Source organism: Molossus molossus, unplaced genomic scaffold (genome assembly GCF_014108415.1).
Source record: "Molossus molossus isolate mMolMol1 unplaced genomic scaffold, mMolMol1.p scaffold_m16_p_9, whole genome shotgun sequence".
In the NCBI taxonomy this organism is placed as follows: Eukaryota; Metazoa; Chordata; class Mammalia; order Chiroptera; family Molossidae; genus Molossus; species Molossus molossus.
In genome coordinates this window covers 20,640,706-20,658,521 of record NW_023425403.1, presented here as the reverse complement: position 1 = coordinate 20,658,521, position 17,816 = coordinate 20,640,706, and the positions used below count along the sequence as shown (strand labels likewise).

The window sequence follows — 17,816 nt, the reverse complement described above, 5'->3', positions numbered from 1 at the left end:
TTTTTCGATATTTTGTTCAGATAGAGTGGGACGGAGAGAGAGAGAGAAACATTGATGTGAAAGGGACACATTGAGTGGCTGCCACCCACCCACACGACCCAACCAGGGCCGGGGACAAACTGCAACCGAGATACAAGCCCCTAGCAGGAACCGAACCTGGATCTCTCCAAACCGCAGGCTAATGCTCTAACCGCTGAGCCAAACTGGCCAGGGCAGAATCAAAGTGTTTAATTATGGGATTGGCTATTATAACAATAGTAGGTTGTGTTAATGCTTGCTGTATAGACTTATTTTAATTATAGATAAATCAGCACATTCTGGAGCCCTACAAGCGTACGTGGAAATATTGTTCGTTCTCATTCCCCTCCTCCATCCTTTCATTCATTTAACATTTGTTGAGTGTTTACTATGCCTGGTATTGAGTTAAATGCTGGAGACTCCATGGTAAACAAAACTATATGTGGATCATGATCGATCATTTGTTTTTTGTCTTCCTAGTTAGTTGTTTATACAGGTTAAGCTTAATGTCATTTCACCAAAGTTAAACAAGAAAACACTAGATGTGCATTTATGAATTTCTATACTCTGACAAAATAGCCTGTTTCAGATGGCATAACTGTGTTAAAGGCTAGTTAATGATTCTTATCCTAGGCATTATCACAGGGTTTACAACTGGGTTTGAATCTGTACTCTGCCGTAATTTGAATTACTACTCTGTTTTTCTTATGTTTAAAAGTGGACAATAATATCTCTTAAATAGGATTTTTGGGAGGGATTAAATGAGAAAAATCATTTAGCATGGCCTTTGGCAAATAGTAAGTGTTTAGTAAAGGTTAGTTCCTATTATTCTTACAAGGGTCCTGAACATTTTAAAAAATGAACCATGTAGGTAGGTAGTATTTCATAATTGAAAAAGTACAGCTCTATGGCATTCTTATCTTTTGTAGTTAGTTTTTTGTTAATCCTCACTTGAGGATATTTTTTTCCATTGATTTTTTTTTTTAGAGAGAGTGTAGGGTGGGGGAGAAACATCCATGTGAGAGAGACACATCAATTGGTTGCCTCCTGCACAACCCAACCAGGGCTGGGGTTGGAACCTGCAACCCAGTTATGTGCCCTTGACTGAAAATCCAACCCATGACCCTTCAGAAGTGTGGGCCAACGCTCGCTCTAACCAATGAACCACACCAGCCAGGGCTGGCATTCTTATTCTTAATATTGTTATTTTGGGAAACAGTAAAGTGGACTAATGTTTCAAGTAAGCTATCAAAATTGTAACAGTTATTTTTAGAGGAAAATTGCATATGAAGTCTCATTTTAGTCTCAAGAAAGCATATTGAATAAAGCCTTTTCACTCACTGATCTCAGGAGTATTGCCATCTAGAAGCTGTTCTTTTGGATCTCTGACAATTGTTACATTTGACTTGTGGTGGTTCTAATGCATTCTTTTGCTTAAATTATTATTACCAAACTGGTGCCAGACATTGACTTTCCCCCATTTTATTTAACCTCTCCTCTTGTGTCAGTCTCAAGGGAATTTAATAATTTCTGATCTGATGTCAGGCTAATAGATTGTGTACTTCTGAGATGTTTTTCTAGTATTTATGATGAAATTTTTTTACCGGTTCTTGCCTGTGACTAATGGAATACATTTGTGATGCAGGGTAGTGTTAGGATTTGTGCCTGTAAGAATGCAACAAAATGATAGATGTTCTGAAACACAATTATCCCTACAGATTGTCCCTTGTTTCAAGCTATTGTTCTTTCTATGCATTCATGTTTATGCAGCGGCAGTACCTTCATTTTTTATTCCTAATTTATCTCTAAAGTTTACTTTAAAAGAGTTATGTTACCATTCTTTATATTCTGTTAATTAATGCACATTTGTTAACTTGATATGGAGAAATTGATGTGTAATAAGTGATAAATTGAACTTTTTATTCCTCATAGTAATCCACTCCTCATGTTTTTAAGTTTGTGAGAAAAGTACTATGGATCAGATTGAGATTTGTATAATGTTTTTGTTATAAAAGCCTTACTTCTAATTATGGGGGAAATCTAATCAGAATTAAGGAAAGAATGAGATAAGGGTACTTATAAAAGAAATGTATTTTAATGTTTTGAATTATGTACTTTGTTCCCATTCTTAGTGAGATAATGGATAGGTTATTGTATATTGTATATACAAAGATTTTGAATTTTTTTTTATGAAGTTTTACAAGATAGAATTCACTGGGTATGAAATCTCAAACAAGAAAATTCTTTACCAGAATGAAAATCATCTTAGCTGTAAAAAAACAAAGCAAAACAAAAACAAAAAACTCAGCTGCTTATAAGACATAATCCCATCTAATAGAAAAATGTTATTATTTTTTTAACTTTATTTTCAGATCACAGCAATGGATCATTTAACTTGAAAGCTCTATCAGGAAGCTCTGGATATAAGTTTGGCGTTCTTGCTAAGATTGTGAATTATATGAAGGTAAGTATTTTTCTCAGATAACAAAAATCCTATTTAACTTTTTGGCAGGAAAAGGGGATTGGGATTTTCAGAAAAATTTTTATATACAAGACACATTTTATAAAATTGTGTATTTCAATATATGTAGTTTATTATATATCTATTATACCTCAATAAAACTGTAACATTTAGTTAATAGTTATATCTCTTGTAAAGAGTCAAAGAAGTTTTGTATTTGTAATTATTTAAAATTTCAGCTATCTGTTTCTTACAGTATAAATAAAGATTTTATGCTAAGACTTTCATAACTTAAGAGTCTTAGGGTCTGGCTCTGGCTGATGTGGCTTAGTTGGTTGAGCATCCTCCCTTGCATCAACAGGTTGCTGGTTCAGTTTCCTGGCAGGGCACATGCCCAGGTTGCAGGCTTCATCCCCAGTAGGGGGTGAGGCAGCCAATCTTGCGTTTCTTTCTCACATCCATGTTTTTCTTTCTCTCTCCCTCCCCCTTCCTCTGTCTCTAAAAATCAATAAAAATATATTTTGAAAAGTCTCAGTGTGTGGCTATGTCTCAGTTCTATGGTTTATATTTAATTTATAGTAGAAATCTGTGGTTTATAATTTCCTATTATCAAATACTATACTTTGACACTTATATATTCACCATTCACTAATTTCATCCATTCTTTACCCCATGTGATAAACAATTCTTAAAACCCACTATATAGCCCTGGCCAGTTTGGCTCAGCGGTTAGAGCGTCGGCCTGCGATCCGGAGAGACCCGGGTTCGGTTCCTGCTAAGGGCACGTACCTCGGTTGCAGTTTGTCCCCGGCCCTGGTTGGTCGTGCGGGTGGCAGCCACTCGATGTGTCCCTTCACGTCGATGTTTCTCTCTTTCTCCCTTCCTCTCTTTCCCTCCCACTCTATCTGAACAAAAAATGGAAAAAATATCCTCGGGTGAGGATAAAAAAAAAACAAAACAAAACAAAAACCCACTATATAGCCCAGCCGGTGTGGCTTAGTGGTTGAGCGTCGACCCATGCCCTAAGAGGTCTCCGGTTTGATTCCCAGTTAGGGCACATGCCCAGGTTGTGGGCCCGATTCCCAGTGGGGGGCATGCAGGAGGCTGCCAGTTGATGTTCTGTCTCTCCCTCTCCCTTTCTCTCTAAAAATCAATAAAGAAAAATATATTAAGAGTTTATAAAAAAACAACAACAACCCACTCTATGCTATTTGTAGCACTAAAAGTGGGAATACCCAGAAAAAAAAAGTATGCCCTTGTGGCTATCAGTCTTTTGAGGGAGACTGACATTTAAATGACATGTTTTTGCTAGTCTGCTAATAGTTTTCACTTACATACATGACCCTTATTGTAACTGTTTATCTAGGACATTGTTCAGATTATTACTCAAATGTCCCCTGAAAGAATTTTCAAAAATTGTATATTCCTTTGCACATATTTAAATTGACAACTACATTTTTCAGCAGAACTGACCAAGGATAGAATTTTTGGCATATTGTAATACTGTAATAAAATACATCATTCTTTTAAATTTAAGGGAATTTAATGCCATTATTAATTACAAAATAAAGTTCAGTGATTGGAAATTTAATTATTTCCCTTTGAACTAGCTTGTCCATTCTATTACTTCTCCTATACTGTATGCTAATGTCATGTATTTTTGTTTCTGAAAATCTTTTATTGACCATCTACCAAATCTTTTATTTGCCACAAATATATATATGAAATGTTTTTCCAGTGACTGTAATGCTCTAAGTATTTAAAAATACCTTGGTTTGCCCAGCTGATGTGGATCAGTGGATTGAGTCTTGTCCTATGGACTGAGAGGTCCCAGTTCAATTCTCGGTCAGTGCACACGCTGGGGTTGCAGGCTTGATCCCCAGTAGGGGGCATGTGGGAGGCAGCAGATGGATGTTTTTCTCTCACATCGATGTTTCTCTCTCTCTAAAACATCAATTAAAAAAAAAAAGTTTCACGTATCTTAAAAAAACAACAACCTTGGTTTGAGTTATTACAATTATTAGCACACAGTTGATTAGAATAACCTACACATATGAAAATTTTGATTAAAATTTACTTTGTAATAATTATTGGAAAGAATTCATTTTTAAAATGAAATGAAGCTGTCTTCTTCCTCCAGTGGTTCTTATATCTGGAGATATATATTAATTATTGATAGAATGAAATAGAATTTGGCATCAATGTCTGCTGTTATTTTTAGATTTTGTAGGTTTAAGTGCTGAGAAATAAATGGTCATATAAATAATTTTATTCTAATGGAAGTTTTGTGATAGCAAAATCCTCCAAGTTACATGCCCAAAAATCACTTAGTCATCAAGCATCCATCAGTTGACAGTTTTACAAGTACCTTCTTCAGTTTTGTTGAAAGCAAAATAATGTGAACTGCCTAACTTGTTACCAGGTCCCTAATAGTTGACTTTTTTAGTTTCTAGGAAGTACATCAAAAAGGTTTTACCAAGACTTAGCAAGTGTCTAATTAATATCATTTCCCCCTCTTCCCCTGTATACCTCTCATCTGACACACTCAGAAGTGGTTGAGAAAATAATAATTTAGATGCACCTTTGCCAAAGTAACTTTTTTCATAAAATGCTTTTATCTTGTTACATTGCATCATTATAAATTACATAATAAAATATTTATGAAGTGAGGAATGTGTAAAAAGGTGTGTTCTTTTCTAAATGTATATGCCTGCATCTTCTGATTCAGCTTTTAGGTATAAATAAAAGGGAATGATTTAGAAATAACTCCTTTAATGGGGTAATTAATGCACTGATAGGTTGCTGGTTTGATTCCCAGTCAGGGCACATGCCCCAGTTGTGGGCTTAATCCCTCTCCCTCCCCCTCTCCCTCCCTCTCCCCCCCCCCCCCAAAAAATCAATAAAAACATTTAAAAAATAAATTGGTCTTGTAGTTATGACTTTTGTAATAGAAGGTATAGGAATATTAAACTGTTTAAAAGATGTAATGAGAATTGACTAATTAGAATAAAAATTTCATGATGTGATTTGACAAAATAGGTTTTAACTACCACAATGACTCATTTGCACTTAATCTAAAATAGTTTGTGTACAATTTTTGTCTGGGTTTTATGGAGCATAATTTGAACAATTTGGTAGTCTTGAAAAATATTTCTGTTATATGTGAAGGAATCAGCCTCTTTAATTAAAACTATTTAATCTCTTTAAATGTGCTCTTTCTTCAAGCTAATAAATATTCAAGGAATGAGTTTTGAGAATTGCTGAAGAAAATTTCTTATATTTAAATACTTGAAACAAGCTAGTTTTAGCATTAGATACTTCTTACCCCTGTTTCCTTACTTTGCTATTATTAGCCTCCCCCTAAAGAGTGATGTGTTCTTAGACAGTACAGCATAGAGGTGCAGTGGGGGGCAGGAAGAGACAAAGTTCTTTAAAGGAAACTGATCTCAATTGCCCATGTACCACTTTAGAATACACTAGTAGGGGTCAGAATAGCCCGCCTTTTTTTAAAAAAATTTTTTTCCTTTATTGATTTTAGAGAGAGATGAAGTGGGAAGAGGGAGAGAGAGAAACATCAATGAGAGAGAACATGGATTGGCCACCTCCTGCATGGCCCCCCACTGGGGATCGGGCCCAGAACCTGGGCATGTGTCCTGACCAGGAATCAAACCGATGACCTCTTGGTACATGGGTTGACGCTCAACCGCTGAGCCGCACCGGCCGGACAGAATGTCCCATTTTGAACTCTTAGAAGTGCATATAAGACTGGAAAAGATAAGCCCTATAGTGGATAGTCTGTGACACCTTAATTATCATTTATGAAGGCTTCCCCCAAATTATATCTTTTGTCTTATCCTTTTCTTTTTTAAAAATTAATTGATTTTTTAAAATTTATTTTTGTTACAGGTATTTCTCCTTTTTCCACCCTTGACACCTTCCTCCCGATCCCACACCCACCTCCCCACCCCGCACATTGTTATGTCCATTGATTACGCATACATGCACATAAGTTCTGTGGTGTATCTTTTCCCTCCCCCCGGTTCCCCTCTTTTGAGGTTTGTCAGTCTGTACCCTACTTCTGTGTCTCTGGATCTATTGTGTTTATCAGCTTATTTTGTTCATTATATTCCACAAATAAGTGAGATCTTGTGCTAATTGTCTTTCTCTGTCTTATTTTGCTTAGCATAATACTCTCCAGGTCCTTTCATGTCATCTCAAAGGATAAGAGATCTTTCTTACAGCTACATAGTATTCCATTGTGTATGTGTACCACAGTGTTTTTATCCACTTATCTATTGGTGGACCCTTGGGCTGTTTCCAGATCTTAGCGGTTATAAATAGTGCTGCTATGAACATAGGGGTACACATATTTTTTCTGATTGGTGTTTCAGGCTTCTTAGGATATATTCGTAGAAGTGGGATCACTGGGTCAAATGGCAGTTCAGTTACTAATTTTTTGAGGAAACACCATATTGTTTTCCATGGTGACTGCACCAGTCTGCATTCCCACCAGCATGTACTACTAGAGTCTCCTTTTCTCCACACCCTTGCCAGCACTTGTTTGATAATTGGTTGATGGCAGCCATTCTGGCAGGTGTGAGGTGATACCTCATAGTCATTTTAATTTGTATCTCTCTGAAGATTAGTGACATTGAGCATTTTTTCATATGTCTCTTGGCCATTTATATGTCCTGTTTGGAGAACTGTCTATTAAATAGGTCCTCTGTCCATTTGTTACTTGGGTTCTTTGTCTTCCTTTTCTTGAGTTATATGAGTACTCTATATATTTTGGAACTTAACTCCTTATCTGATGTATCATTGGCAATTATGCTGTCCCATATAGTGGGTTCCCTTTCCATTATGACGCTTGTTTCTCTTGCTGTGCAGAAGCTTTTTAGTTTGATAGAGTCCCATGTATTGATTTTTTGCATTTGTTTCTCATGCCTTAGGCATTGTATCAGTGAAAATTCTGCTGCATGTGATGTCTGACATTTGTTGCTTACATTTCTTCTAGGATTTTTATGGATTCATGAGTCACATTTAAGTCTTTTATTCATTTTGAGTTTATTCTTGTGTATGGTGTAAGTTGGTGGTCTAGTTTCATTTTTTTGCATGCAGCTGTCCGATTTCCCAACACCATTTATTATAGAAGCTGTCTTTACTCCATTGTATGCTCTTGCCACCTTTGTAAAATATTAATTGAGCATAATGTCTTGGGTCAATTTCCAGGTTCTCTGTCCTGTTCCATTGATCTATATGCCTATTCTTGTGTCATTACCAGGCTGTTTTGATTACAGTGGCTTTGTAGTATAACCTGATATCCGGTGTTGTGAACCCTTCTACTATGTTCTTTTTCAAGATTGCTGTGGCTATTTGGGGTCTTCTTTGGTTCCATGTAAACTTTTGGGGTATTTGTTCTAGTTCTGTGAAATATGTTGTTGGTATTGCTTTGGGTAGTATGGACATTTTCATGATGTTAATTCTTCTAATCCATGAACAAGGTATATGCGTCCACTTTTTTATATCTTCCTCTATATTTTCAATATCCTATAGTTTTTTGAGAACAGGTCCTTTACTACTTTGCTTAAGTTTATTCCTAGTTATCTTAGTTTTTTTGCTGCAGTGGTAAATGGGATTTTTTAAAATTGTTTCTCTGTGAGTTCATTATTGGTGTATAAGAATGCCATCGATTTCTTGTTAGTTTTGTATCCTGCTGGTTTGCCAAATTCATTTATTAGCTCTAGTAGATTTTTTTTTTTTATCCTCACCTGAGGACATTTTTTCATTTTTTGTTCAGATAGAGTGGGGAAGGAGAGAGAGAGAGAGAGAGAGAGAGAGAGAGAGAGAGAGAGAAACATCGACGTGAAAGGGACACATCAAGTGGTTGCCATCCGCACGACCAACCAGGACCGGGGATGAACTGCAACCGAGATACATATCCTTAGTGGGAACTGAACCCGGGTCTCTCTGGACCACAGGCTGATGCTCTACCACTGAGCCAAACCAGCCAGGGCTCTAGTAGATTTTTGATGGGAGTCTTTAGGGTTTTCTGTGTACATTATCATGCTATCTGCAAATAATGACAGTTTCACTTCTTCCTTTTCAATTTGGATTCCTTATTTCTCCTTCTTGTCTAATTGCTGTGGCTAAGACTTCCAGTACTGTGTTAAATAAGAGTGGCTAAAGTGGCCCAGGCTGGTTTGGCTCAGCGGTTAGAGAGTCGGCCTACGGACCAGAAAGTCCCGGGTTCGGTTCCCACTAGGGGCATATACCTCGGTTGCAGTTTGTCCCAGGCCACAACCCGGGCCGTGTGGGTGCCAAGCAGTCAATGTGTGTCGCTCTCACATCAATGTTTCTCTCTCCCTCCCTCTCTCCCTCCTGCTCTATCTGAAGATAAAAATGCAAAAATGTCCTGGGGTGAGGATAAAAAAAAAAATTATTAAAAAAAAAAAGAGAGTGGCTAAAGTGGGCATCCCTGTCTTGTTCCTGTTCTTAAATGCTTTTAGTTTTCACCCATTGAGTATGATGTTGGCTGTAGGTTTTTCATATATGGCCTTTATTATGTCGCGATATGATCCCTCTGTTCCCATATTGCTGGGTTTTGTTGAAGACTTTTCCAGCATATTGATATGATCATATGGTTTTTATCTTTCATTTTGTTTATGATGTATTGCTGGATCTGATTTGCTAATATTTTTTATTTTTGTTTTTTTTGTGGTACGTGCCCCTAGCGAGAACCAAACCCACTGGTCTGCAGGCTGGCGCTCAACCGCTGAGCCAAACTAGCAAGGGCTGATTTGCTAATATTTTTTAAGGATTTTGGCATCTATGTTCCTCAGGGATATTGGCCTGTAGTTTTCTTTCTTTGTAGGGTCTTTTTCTGGTTTTGGAATTAGAATTATGCTGGCCTCATAAAATGACTTTGGGAAGATGGTGGCATAGGTAAACGTGGTATCGCGTCCTTCCACAACCACATCAAAATTACAACTAAACGACAGAACAACCATCATTCAAAACCACGTGAAATCAAGCTGAATGGAAGTCGTACACCTACAAAATTAAAGAAGAAGCCACATTGAGACCGGTAGGAGGGGTGGAGGCACGACGGGCTGGTTCCACACCCATGTGTGACATAAAAATCAGGAAGACAGCCTTGGCTGGTTTTGCTCAGTGATTAGAGTGTCAGCCTGCGGACCAGAGAGTCCTGGGTTCGGTTCCCGCTAAGGGCACGTACCTCGGTTGCAGTTTGTCCCCTGCCCTGGTTGGGGTCATGTGGATGCCAACCATTCGATGTGTCTCTCTCACACCGATGTTTCTCTCTCTCTCTTCCCCCCCTCTCCTTTCTACTCTATCTATAGATAAATGCAAAAATGTCCTCAGGTGAGGATAAAAAAAAAAAAAAATCAGGAGGACATCTCGTTGGGAAGGTCCTCCCTGAGGACTGAGGGGTCCCCGTCCCACACCAGGAGCCCAGCTCAGGGTTCTAGTGTCAGGAGAGAAATCCCCATCACTTCTGGCTGTAAAAACCAGCGGGAACGGAGGCTGAGGGAGGCTGAGGCTTCTGGAGCCCCAGGGAGCTCCTCTTAAAGGGCCAGTACATGGACTTACTCGGACTCGCACCCTCCAGGCTCCAGTATGGGGGAGGCAGCTTGAAAGGCACCAGAGACATATGAGGAAGAACTGAGTTGTTTGGCATTGGGGTCAGGGCTGGAGAGGCAGCTTTCTCTTGGACACACATACTCTCAGAGGCCTTTGTGCCTTTGGTGAGCCCTTCCCTGGGACTATAGATAGCCACCATATCTGGGACTTTAGCAACTTGGCTCACAGTTTGCTCCATCCTGGTGATTCCCTGAGGCCCTGCCCCACCCAACTTTCAGGCCCCACCCACGCTGTTGCCAGTTGCTTTACCATAGGACTGGCCTGTCTTGGATCCTGCTTCAGGTTTTCCTAAATTCTTTCAAACAAGCAGCATCTGGACTCATCTAGCCCCAAACCTCTCAAGTGGCCCCAGGCCTGGCACTAGAAGCAGCCAGCCTTGGTTTACAACTTGGCTTTTCCTGGGCACCTCCAAGCCCAGCACAAGAAGCAGCCATCTGCAGATCACTATGTAGCTTACGCTTGGTGGCCCCAGGTAGAACACAGGCAGTGGCTGACCTGGCCCCTGAGCAAGCATACCCAGTGGAAAGCTTCAAAACACTGTAGAACACCACCCAACCTCCTCCACAAGTGACACAATGAAGGAGTGAACTCAGTGGGTACTAGAGCCTTGCTGAAGTAAGTCTTGTTCTGTGTGGTGGGCCCCTGCACAGCTGATCATGCAAGGTAGTCAGAGGTCAGTGGATAGTGGGTAGAGCCAGTCCTTGCAGCTGATCAGCCTGAGTAAAACCCTTCCATTGATGTGCCAACAGCAATCAAGACTCAATTACAACAGAAGGGTAGGGTGTAAAGTCCATACGAGGGGTGCACCTTGAGGGCCCATCTGGGAGATGAGGAAGGCTGTATCACTGGAGCCTAATGGACACCTACTACAACAGGCCATCCTAGGAAGCATAGGAGACAGCAACTCTACCTAATACATAGAAACAAACACAGAGAGGCAGCCAAAATGAGTCAAGGAAACAGGTCCCAAATGAAAGAACACAACAAAACTCCAGGAAAATAACTAAGCAAAATGGAGATAAGCAACCTAACAGATGCTGAGTTCAAAATACTGCTTATAAGGATGCTCAATGAACTTAGTGAGAACTTCAGTGAACTTAGTGAGGGCCTCAAGAGCATAAAAAAGGACCAGTCAGAAATGATGGATGCACAGTCAGAAATGAAGGAGGCATTAACTGAAATAAAGAATAATTTACACAGATTCAATAGTAGAGGAGGTAAAGCCAAGAGGCAAACCATCGATTTGGAATATAAGGAAGCAAAAAACACCCAATCAGAACAGCAAAAAGAATCCAAAAAATAAAAAATAAATGATAGTGTAAGGAGCCTGTGGGACAACTTCAAGCGTGCCAACATTTGCATCTTGGGAGTGCCAGAAGAGAGAGAACAAGAAATTAAAAACCCATTTGAAACAATAATGGCAGAAAACTTCCCTAACTTGGTGAAGGAAACAGACATACACGTCCAGGAAGCACAGAGAGTCCCAAACAAGATGAACCCCAAGAGCCCCACACCAAGACACATCATCCTCAAAATGCAGAAGGTTCAAGACAAAGAGAGAATATTAAAAGCAGCAAGAGAAAAGCAGTTAGTTACCTACAAGGGAGTTCCCATAAAACTGTCAGCTGATTTCTCAAAAGAAACTGCAGACCAGAAGGGAGTGGCAAGAAACATTCAGAGTGATGAAAAGTAAGAACCTACAACTAAGATTACTCTATCCTGCAAAGTTGTCATTTAGAATCGATGGCCATATCAAGAGTTTCTCAGACAAGAAAAAGCTAACGGAGTTCATTACCACCAATCCATTATTATATGAAATGTTGAAGGGTCTGCTTGAAGAAAAATATAAAAAATATGAACAAACAAAATGGCAATAAATAAGTATCTATCGACAATTGAATCTACAAACAAAATGAGCAAGCAGAACAGAAGCATTCTCATAGATACAGAGAACATTTTGTTGGTTGCCAGATGGGAGGGGGGTTGTGGGAATGGGTGAAAAAGGTGAAGGGATTAAGAAGTACAAATTGGTTGTTAGACTGACAAACCTCAAAGGGAAGGGCGGTGGGGAGTGGGAAGAATTAAACTAAAGAACTTATATGCATAACTTATGGACACAGACAGCAGTGTGGGGAAAAGCAGGAGGAGGGTGGGAGCTGGGAGGAGGGGATCAGTAGGGGAAAAAGAAGGAACATCTGTAATACATTCAAAAATAAAGATAAGTTAAAAAAAATAAAATTAGTTTGGAAGTCTTCTTGTTTTGTTTTTTGTTTTTTTTTTGAATAGTTTGAGGAGAATGGATGTTAGATCTTTGAATGTTCAGTAAAACTCCCCCGTGAAACCGTCTGGGCCTGGGCTTTTGTTTGATGGGAGATTGTTGATTACATCTTCAATTTCCTTAGTTGTTATTGATCTATTCAAGTTTTCTATCTCTTCCAGGTTTAGTTTTGGGAGACTGAGTTTCTAGAAATTTGTTCATTTTGCCTAGATTGTCCAATTTGTTGACATATAATTGTTCATAGTACTTTTTAATGATCCTTTGTATTTCTGTGGTGTCAGTTGTTACTTCTCCTCTTTCATTTCTGATTTTATTTGGGTCCTCTCTTTTTGTTTCTTAGTGAGTCTTGCTAAGGGTTCATCAATCTTGTTTATCTTTTCAAAGAACCAGGTCTTTGTTTCATTGATCTTTTGAATTGTTTAGTCTCTATGTTGTTTATTTCTGCTCTGACCTTTACTATTCTTTCCTTCTACTTGTTCTGGGTTTTTCTTTTCTTTTTTTACCTTCTAGTTCTTTAAGTTGTAGGGTTAGAAAATCAGTTAGAAAATTTTCTTGTTTCTTGAGGTACACCTGTGGTGATATGAACTTCCTTCTCAGGACTGCTTTCACTGTGTCCCATAGATTTTGTGTTGTGTGTTCATTTTCATTGGTTTTCAGGAAGTTTTCAATTTCTCTTTTGATCTCCTTGGAAACCCATTCATTGTTTAATAACATGCTATTTAGCCTCCATGTGTTTAAATGTTTATGCTGTTATTGATTCCTGGTTTCATGCCATTGTGATCTGAGAAGATGCCTGATATGATTTAAATCTTCTTGAACTGGTAGAGACTTAGTTTGTGTTCTAACATGTGGTCTGTTTTTGAGAATGTTCCATGTGCACTTGAGAAGAATGTCAGTTCTGTAGTTTGGGGGTATAATTCTCTGTAGATATCTACTAAATCCATTTGATCCAGTGCATCATTTAGAGTCTCTGTTTTCTTGTTAATTTTTTGTCCAGAGCATCTATCCAGTTATGTCAGCAGGGTGTTGAAGGCCCCTGGCATGATTATATTGCTGTTGATTTCTCATTTGAAGTCCTCCAAAAGTTTTTTAATGTATATTGGTGCTCCTACATTGAGTGCATATATATTTACCAAGGTTATATCCTCCTGTTGGATAGATCCTTTTAATATTATGTAATGTCCTTCTTTTTCTCTAGTTATCGCCTTCATTTTAGTCTATTTTATTGGGTATAAGTATTGTTATCCTAGCTTTTCTTTTTTTTTTTAACCCTCACTCGAGGACATTTTTTGCAATTATCTTCAGATAGAGCGGAAGAGAGAGAGGGAGGAAGACAGAGAGAGAGAAACATCGATGTGAGAGAGACACATCGACTGGCTGCCACCCACATGACCCCAACCAGGGTGGGGACAACGTGCAACCGAGGTATGTGCCCTTAGTGGAAACCGATCCCGGGACTTTCTGGTCCACAGGCCTATGGTCTAACCACTGAGCAAAACTGGCCAGGGCTATCCCAACTTTTCTTTCCTTTCTGTTTGCTTGGAAAAATTTTTTCCATTCCTTCACTTTCAACCTACTGAGTCTTTTGTTGTGAGGTGGGTCTCTCGTAATCAACATATATATGAGTCATGCTTTCTGATCCATTCAGCTATTTTGTGTCTTTTGATCAGAGCATTTAATCAATTTACATTTAAGGTTCTTACTGATACGTACTTTTTTTTTTTTTTTTTTTATCCTCACCCAAGGACATTTTTGTATTTATCTTCAGATAGAGCTAGAGGGAGAGAGAGAGAGAAACATGGATGCAAGAGAGACACATCAACTGGTTGCCACCCACATGACCCCAACTGAAGCCGGGGACAAACCTCAACCGAGGTATGTGCCTTTAGCGGGAACCAAACCCGGGCCTCTCTGGTCTACAAGCTGATGCTCTAACCGATGAGCCAAACCTGCCAGAGCTGTAGGTATTTATTTATTTCCATTTTTGTTTATTATGGTTATATTTCTCTTCCTATTTCTTTTGCCTATTACAGCAGTCTTTTTAATGTTTCTTGTAGTTCTGGTTTGGTGTTAATATATTCCCTTAGCCTTGTTTTTGGTCTGGGAAGCTCCTTATTTTACCTTCTATTTTGAATGATAGCCTTGTTGGATAGAGTAGTCTTGAATTCAGATCCTTGTTTTTCATGACCTTGATTACTTCATGCCATTCCTTTCTGACCTCTAGTGTTTCTGTTGAGAAGTCAGCTGAGAGCCTTATGGGGGTTCCTTTGTAGGTAACCTGTTGCTTATCTCTTGCTGCCTTTAGGATTCTCTCTTTGTTTTTAATTTTTGGTGTCTTAATTATTATGTGTCTTGGTGTGGGCCTGTTTGGGTTCTTCTCACTTGGGGATCTCTGTGATTCTTGAAATTGAATGCCTTTTTCTTTCACCAAGTTAGGGGACTTTTCTGTCACTATTTCTTCAAATATATTCTCTAACTCTTGCTTATTTTCTTCTTCTGGAACGCTTATGGTGCAGGTGTTGTTACGATTCATGTTTTCCCACAGTTCTCTTTCTGTTTTTTAATTATTTTTTTCTTTTTGGTTTTCTGATTGGGTGATTTTTTTCTACCCTGTCTTCTAATTCACTGATTCGGTCCTCAGCTTCTTTTACTCTGCTGATTATTCCTTCCAGTGTGTTCTTTATTTCTGCTATGTCAGTCTTAATTTCCAATTGGTTGGTTTTCAGTGCTTCTATATCTTTACTCATGTTGTTGAGCTTCCTCATAATTATAACTCTGACCTCTCCCTCTGATATCTTGCTCTATTCCATTTCATTTATTTCTGCTCCTGTCAAATTATCTTGTACTTTCATTTGAGATTTGTTTCTTTATTTCACCCATTTCTCAATGGGTTCTGGAGCCTGCCCAGTTTTCCCTGTGGGTTTTGGTGTTCCACTGGTTGTGGCTTCCTCTACTCGGTTCAGATGATTGTGGGAGGACCTTTGTTAATCACCACTGTTGAGATTTACTTTCCTGGGTAGATGCAAACCAAGGAAAGGTTCAGTTATCCTCTAGCTTTTTGCCTGGAGGCTATTAGTCTCAGTTACTTGATGAGCCTTGATTTGTAGCCCTCAGCTGAATGAAAAATATCTCAGCTGTGAGAGGATTTCCAGCAGGTGGGGCACTTGCTGACTCTAGATGTTAATGAACCTCAATTTGCATTTCTGTGGCCTGGCCTGGTAGTGTTGAATTCCTGTGGGAGGGGCTGTTGCTTTTCCCCAGGACTCTGGGAAGGGGCTCTTTGAGTAAAATGGCTACTGTCCTGTGTAGAAGTGAATCAGTACAAAACTCCCAGTGCCCTCCCGCCCAGTGCTCTCCTGAGCCAGGAGCCTCGGACTCTCTCCACACAGTCCAGTCTGCCTTCCCTTTTCCGTAGCCCAAGATAAGTGGCTGTAGCTGATTTTGTGCTTTAAAAAAAAAATTGCTTCCTCAGTAGGAAGTGCACACCATAATACAACTCTCTACTACTGTCCGTGGGCTCCCAGCCCACCCTCACATGCCTCTGCATTTCCTACCAGGCTCAATTTGGCATCCTTTTTCTATCCCTAGTTGTACTGGCTCTCTCTGGCTGTTTTTCAGTTGTTTTTTTCCTGATGATTTGTCTTTATTTTAGTTGTAATTCCAATTTGGTCCTGGGAGATGGTCTGTGTAGCTTCCATTCACTCCACTGCCATCTCTGATTCCTCGACTTGTCCTTTTCTTGAGTCCATAGGATTTATTTAAACTCCAGGCAATGCATTACATATTATGGGTGGATGTGAGAGTTTTACCTGTTTTTTTTGTTGTTGTTGTTAATCCTCACCCAAGGATATTTTTGCATTGATTCTTAGAGTGAAAGGGAGGATGTGGGGGAAGAGAGAAAGAGAAAGAGAGAGAAACATCAATGTGAGAGAGACACATTGACTGGTTGCCTCCCGCACATTCCTGACCAGGGCTGGAGATCAAACCTGCAACCCAGGTATGTGCCCTTGACCAGAATCAAACCTGCAACTGTGGTCCACAGGTTGATGCTCTAACCACTCAGCCAAAGCAGCCAGGGCTCTTTTACTTTAAACTGCTACTGTATTTCAGTTTGCTCTAACCTACCACCGCAGCGGACTTTTCTTATCATTTTTTTATCCTTGAGACTTTTCATTTTTGATCAGATAGAGCAGGAGGGAGAGAGAGGAAGAGAGAGAGAAACATCGACGTGAAGGGACACATCGAGTGGCTGCCACCCGTACGACCAACCAGGGCCGGGGACAAACTGCAACCGAGGTACATGCCCTTAGCGGGAACCGAACCCGTGTCTCTCTGTACCGCAGGCCGACGCTCCAACCGCTGAGCCAAACCGGCCAAGGCTCTTTTACTTTATTTATTTATTTATTTATTATCCTCACCCGAGGACATTTTTCCGTTTTTTATTCAGGTAGAGTGGGAGGGGGGGAGGGAGGAACAGAGAGAGAGAGAGAAACATCGACGTGAAAGGGACACATCGAGTGGCTGCCACCCGCACAACCGACCAGGGCCGGGGACAAACTGCAACCGAGGTACATGCCCTTAGCGGGAACCGAACCCGGGTCTCTCAGGACCGCAGGCCGACGCTCTAACCGCTGAGCCAAACCGGCCAGGGCTCTTTTACTTTATTTTTAAAAATGTATTTACTATTAATAATTTACTTTTCAATTACAGTTGACATAACAAAATTATATTTGTTTCAGAAGTACACCCTGTTGATTAGACATTATATAACTTACTATGTGATCATCCTTATAAATCTTATACCCATCTGACATTATATATAGTTATTAGAATATTATTGACTATATGCCTCATGCTGTACTTTACATCCCTGTGGCTATTCTGTAACAACCAATTTGTATTTCTTAATCCCTTCACCTTTTTCATCTATGCCCCCTAAACCCCCTTCCATCTGGCAAATGTCACAGTGTTGTGTGTGTATGAATCTGTTTTGTTCTGCTTGTTTCTTTATTTTGTTTTTTAGATTCAGTTGTTGACAGATGTGTATTTATTGCCATTTTATTGTTCATGTTTTTGAATTTTTTTTTGTTCTTGAAGAAGACCCTTTAACATTTCATGTAATATTGGTTTGGTGGTAATGAATACCTTTAGCTTCATTTTTGTCTGGAAAGTTCTTTATATGTCCTTCCATTCTAAATGATAGCTGTGCTGGGTGCTGGGGAGAATAATCTTGGTTGTAGGTCCTTGCTTTTTATCACTTTGAATATTTCTTGCTAATCCCTTCTTGCCTGCAAAGTTTCTGTTAAAAAATCATCTGACAATTTTACTGAAGCGCCCTTGAAGGTAACTAACTGCTTTTCTCTTGGTGCTTTTAAGATTCTGTCTTTGTCTTTAACCTCT

At 39.4% G+C, this 17,816-nt stretch overlaps 1 protein-coding gene across 3 annotated transcripts in view; it reads left to right on the top strand.

Annotated features, from left to right (window-relative positions):
- Positions 1 to 17,816, top strand: part of GTF2E2 (general transcription factor IIE subunit 2) — a 62,593-nt gene that overhangs the window by 18,353 nt on the left and 26,424 nt on the right. For all 3 annotated transcript variants that reach the window (XM_036249962.1, XM_036249961.1, XM_036249963.1), the window contains exon 3: positions 2,391 to 2,482. In XM_036249962.1, the coding sequence (XP_036105855.1) occupies positions 2,391 to 2,482 (92 nt within the window). The remainder of the gene's footprint in view (positions 1 to 2,390; positions 2,483 to 17,816) is intronic.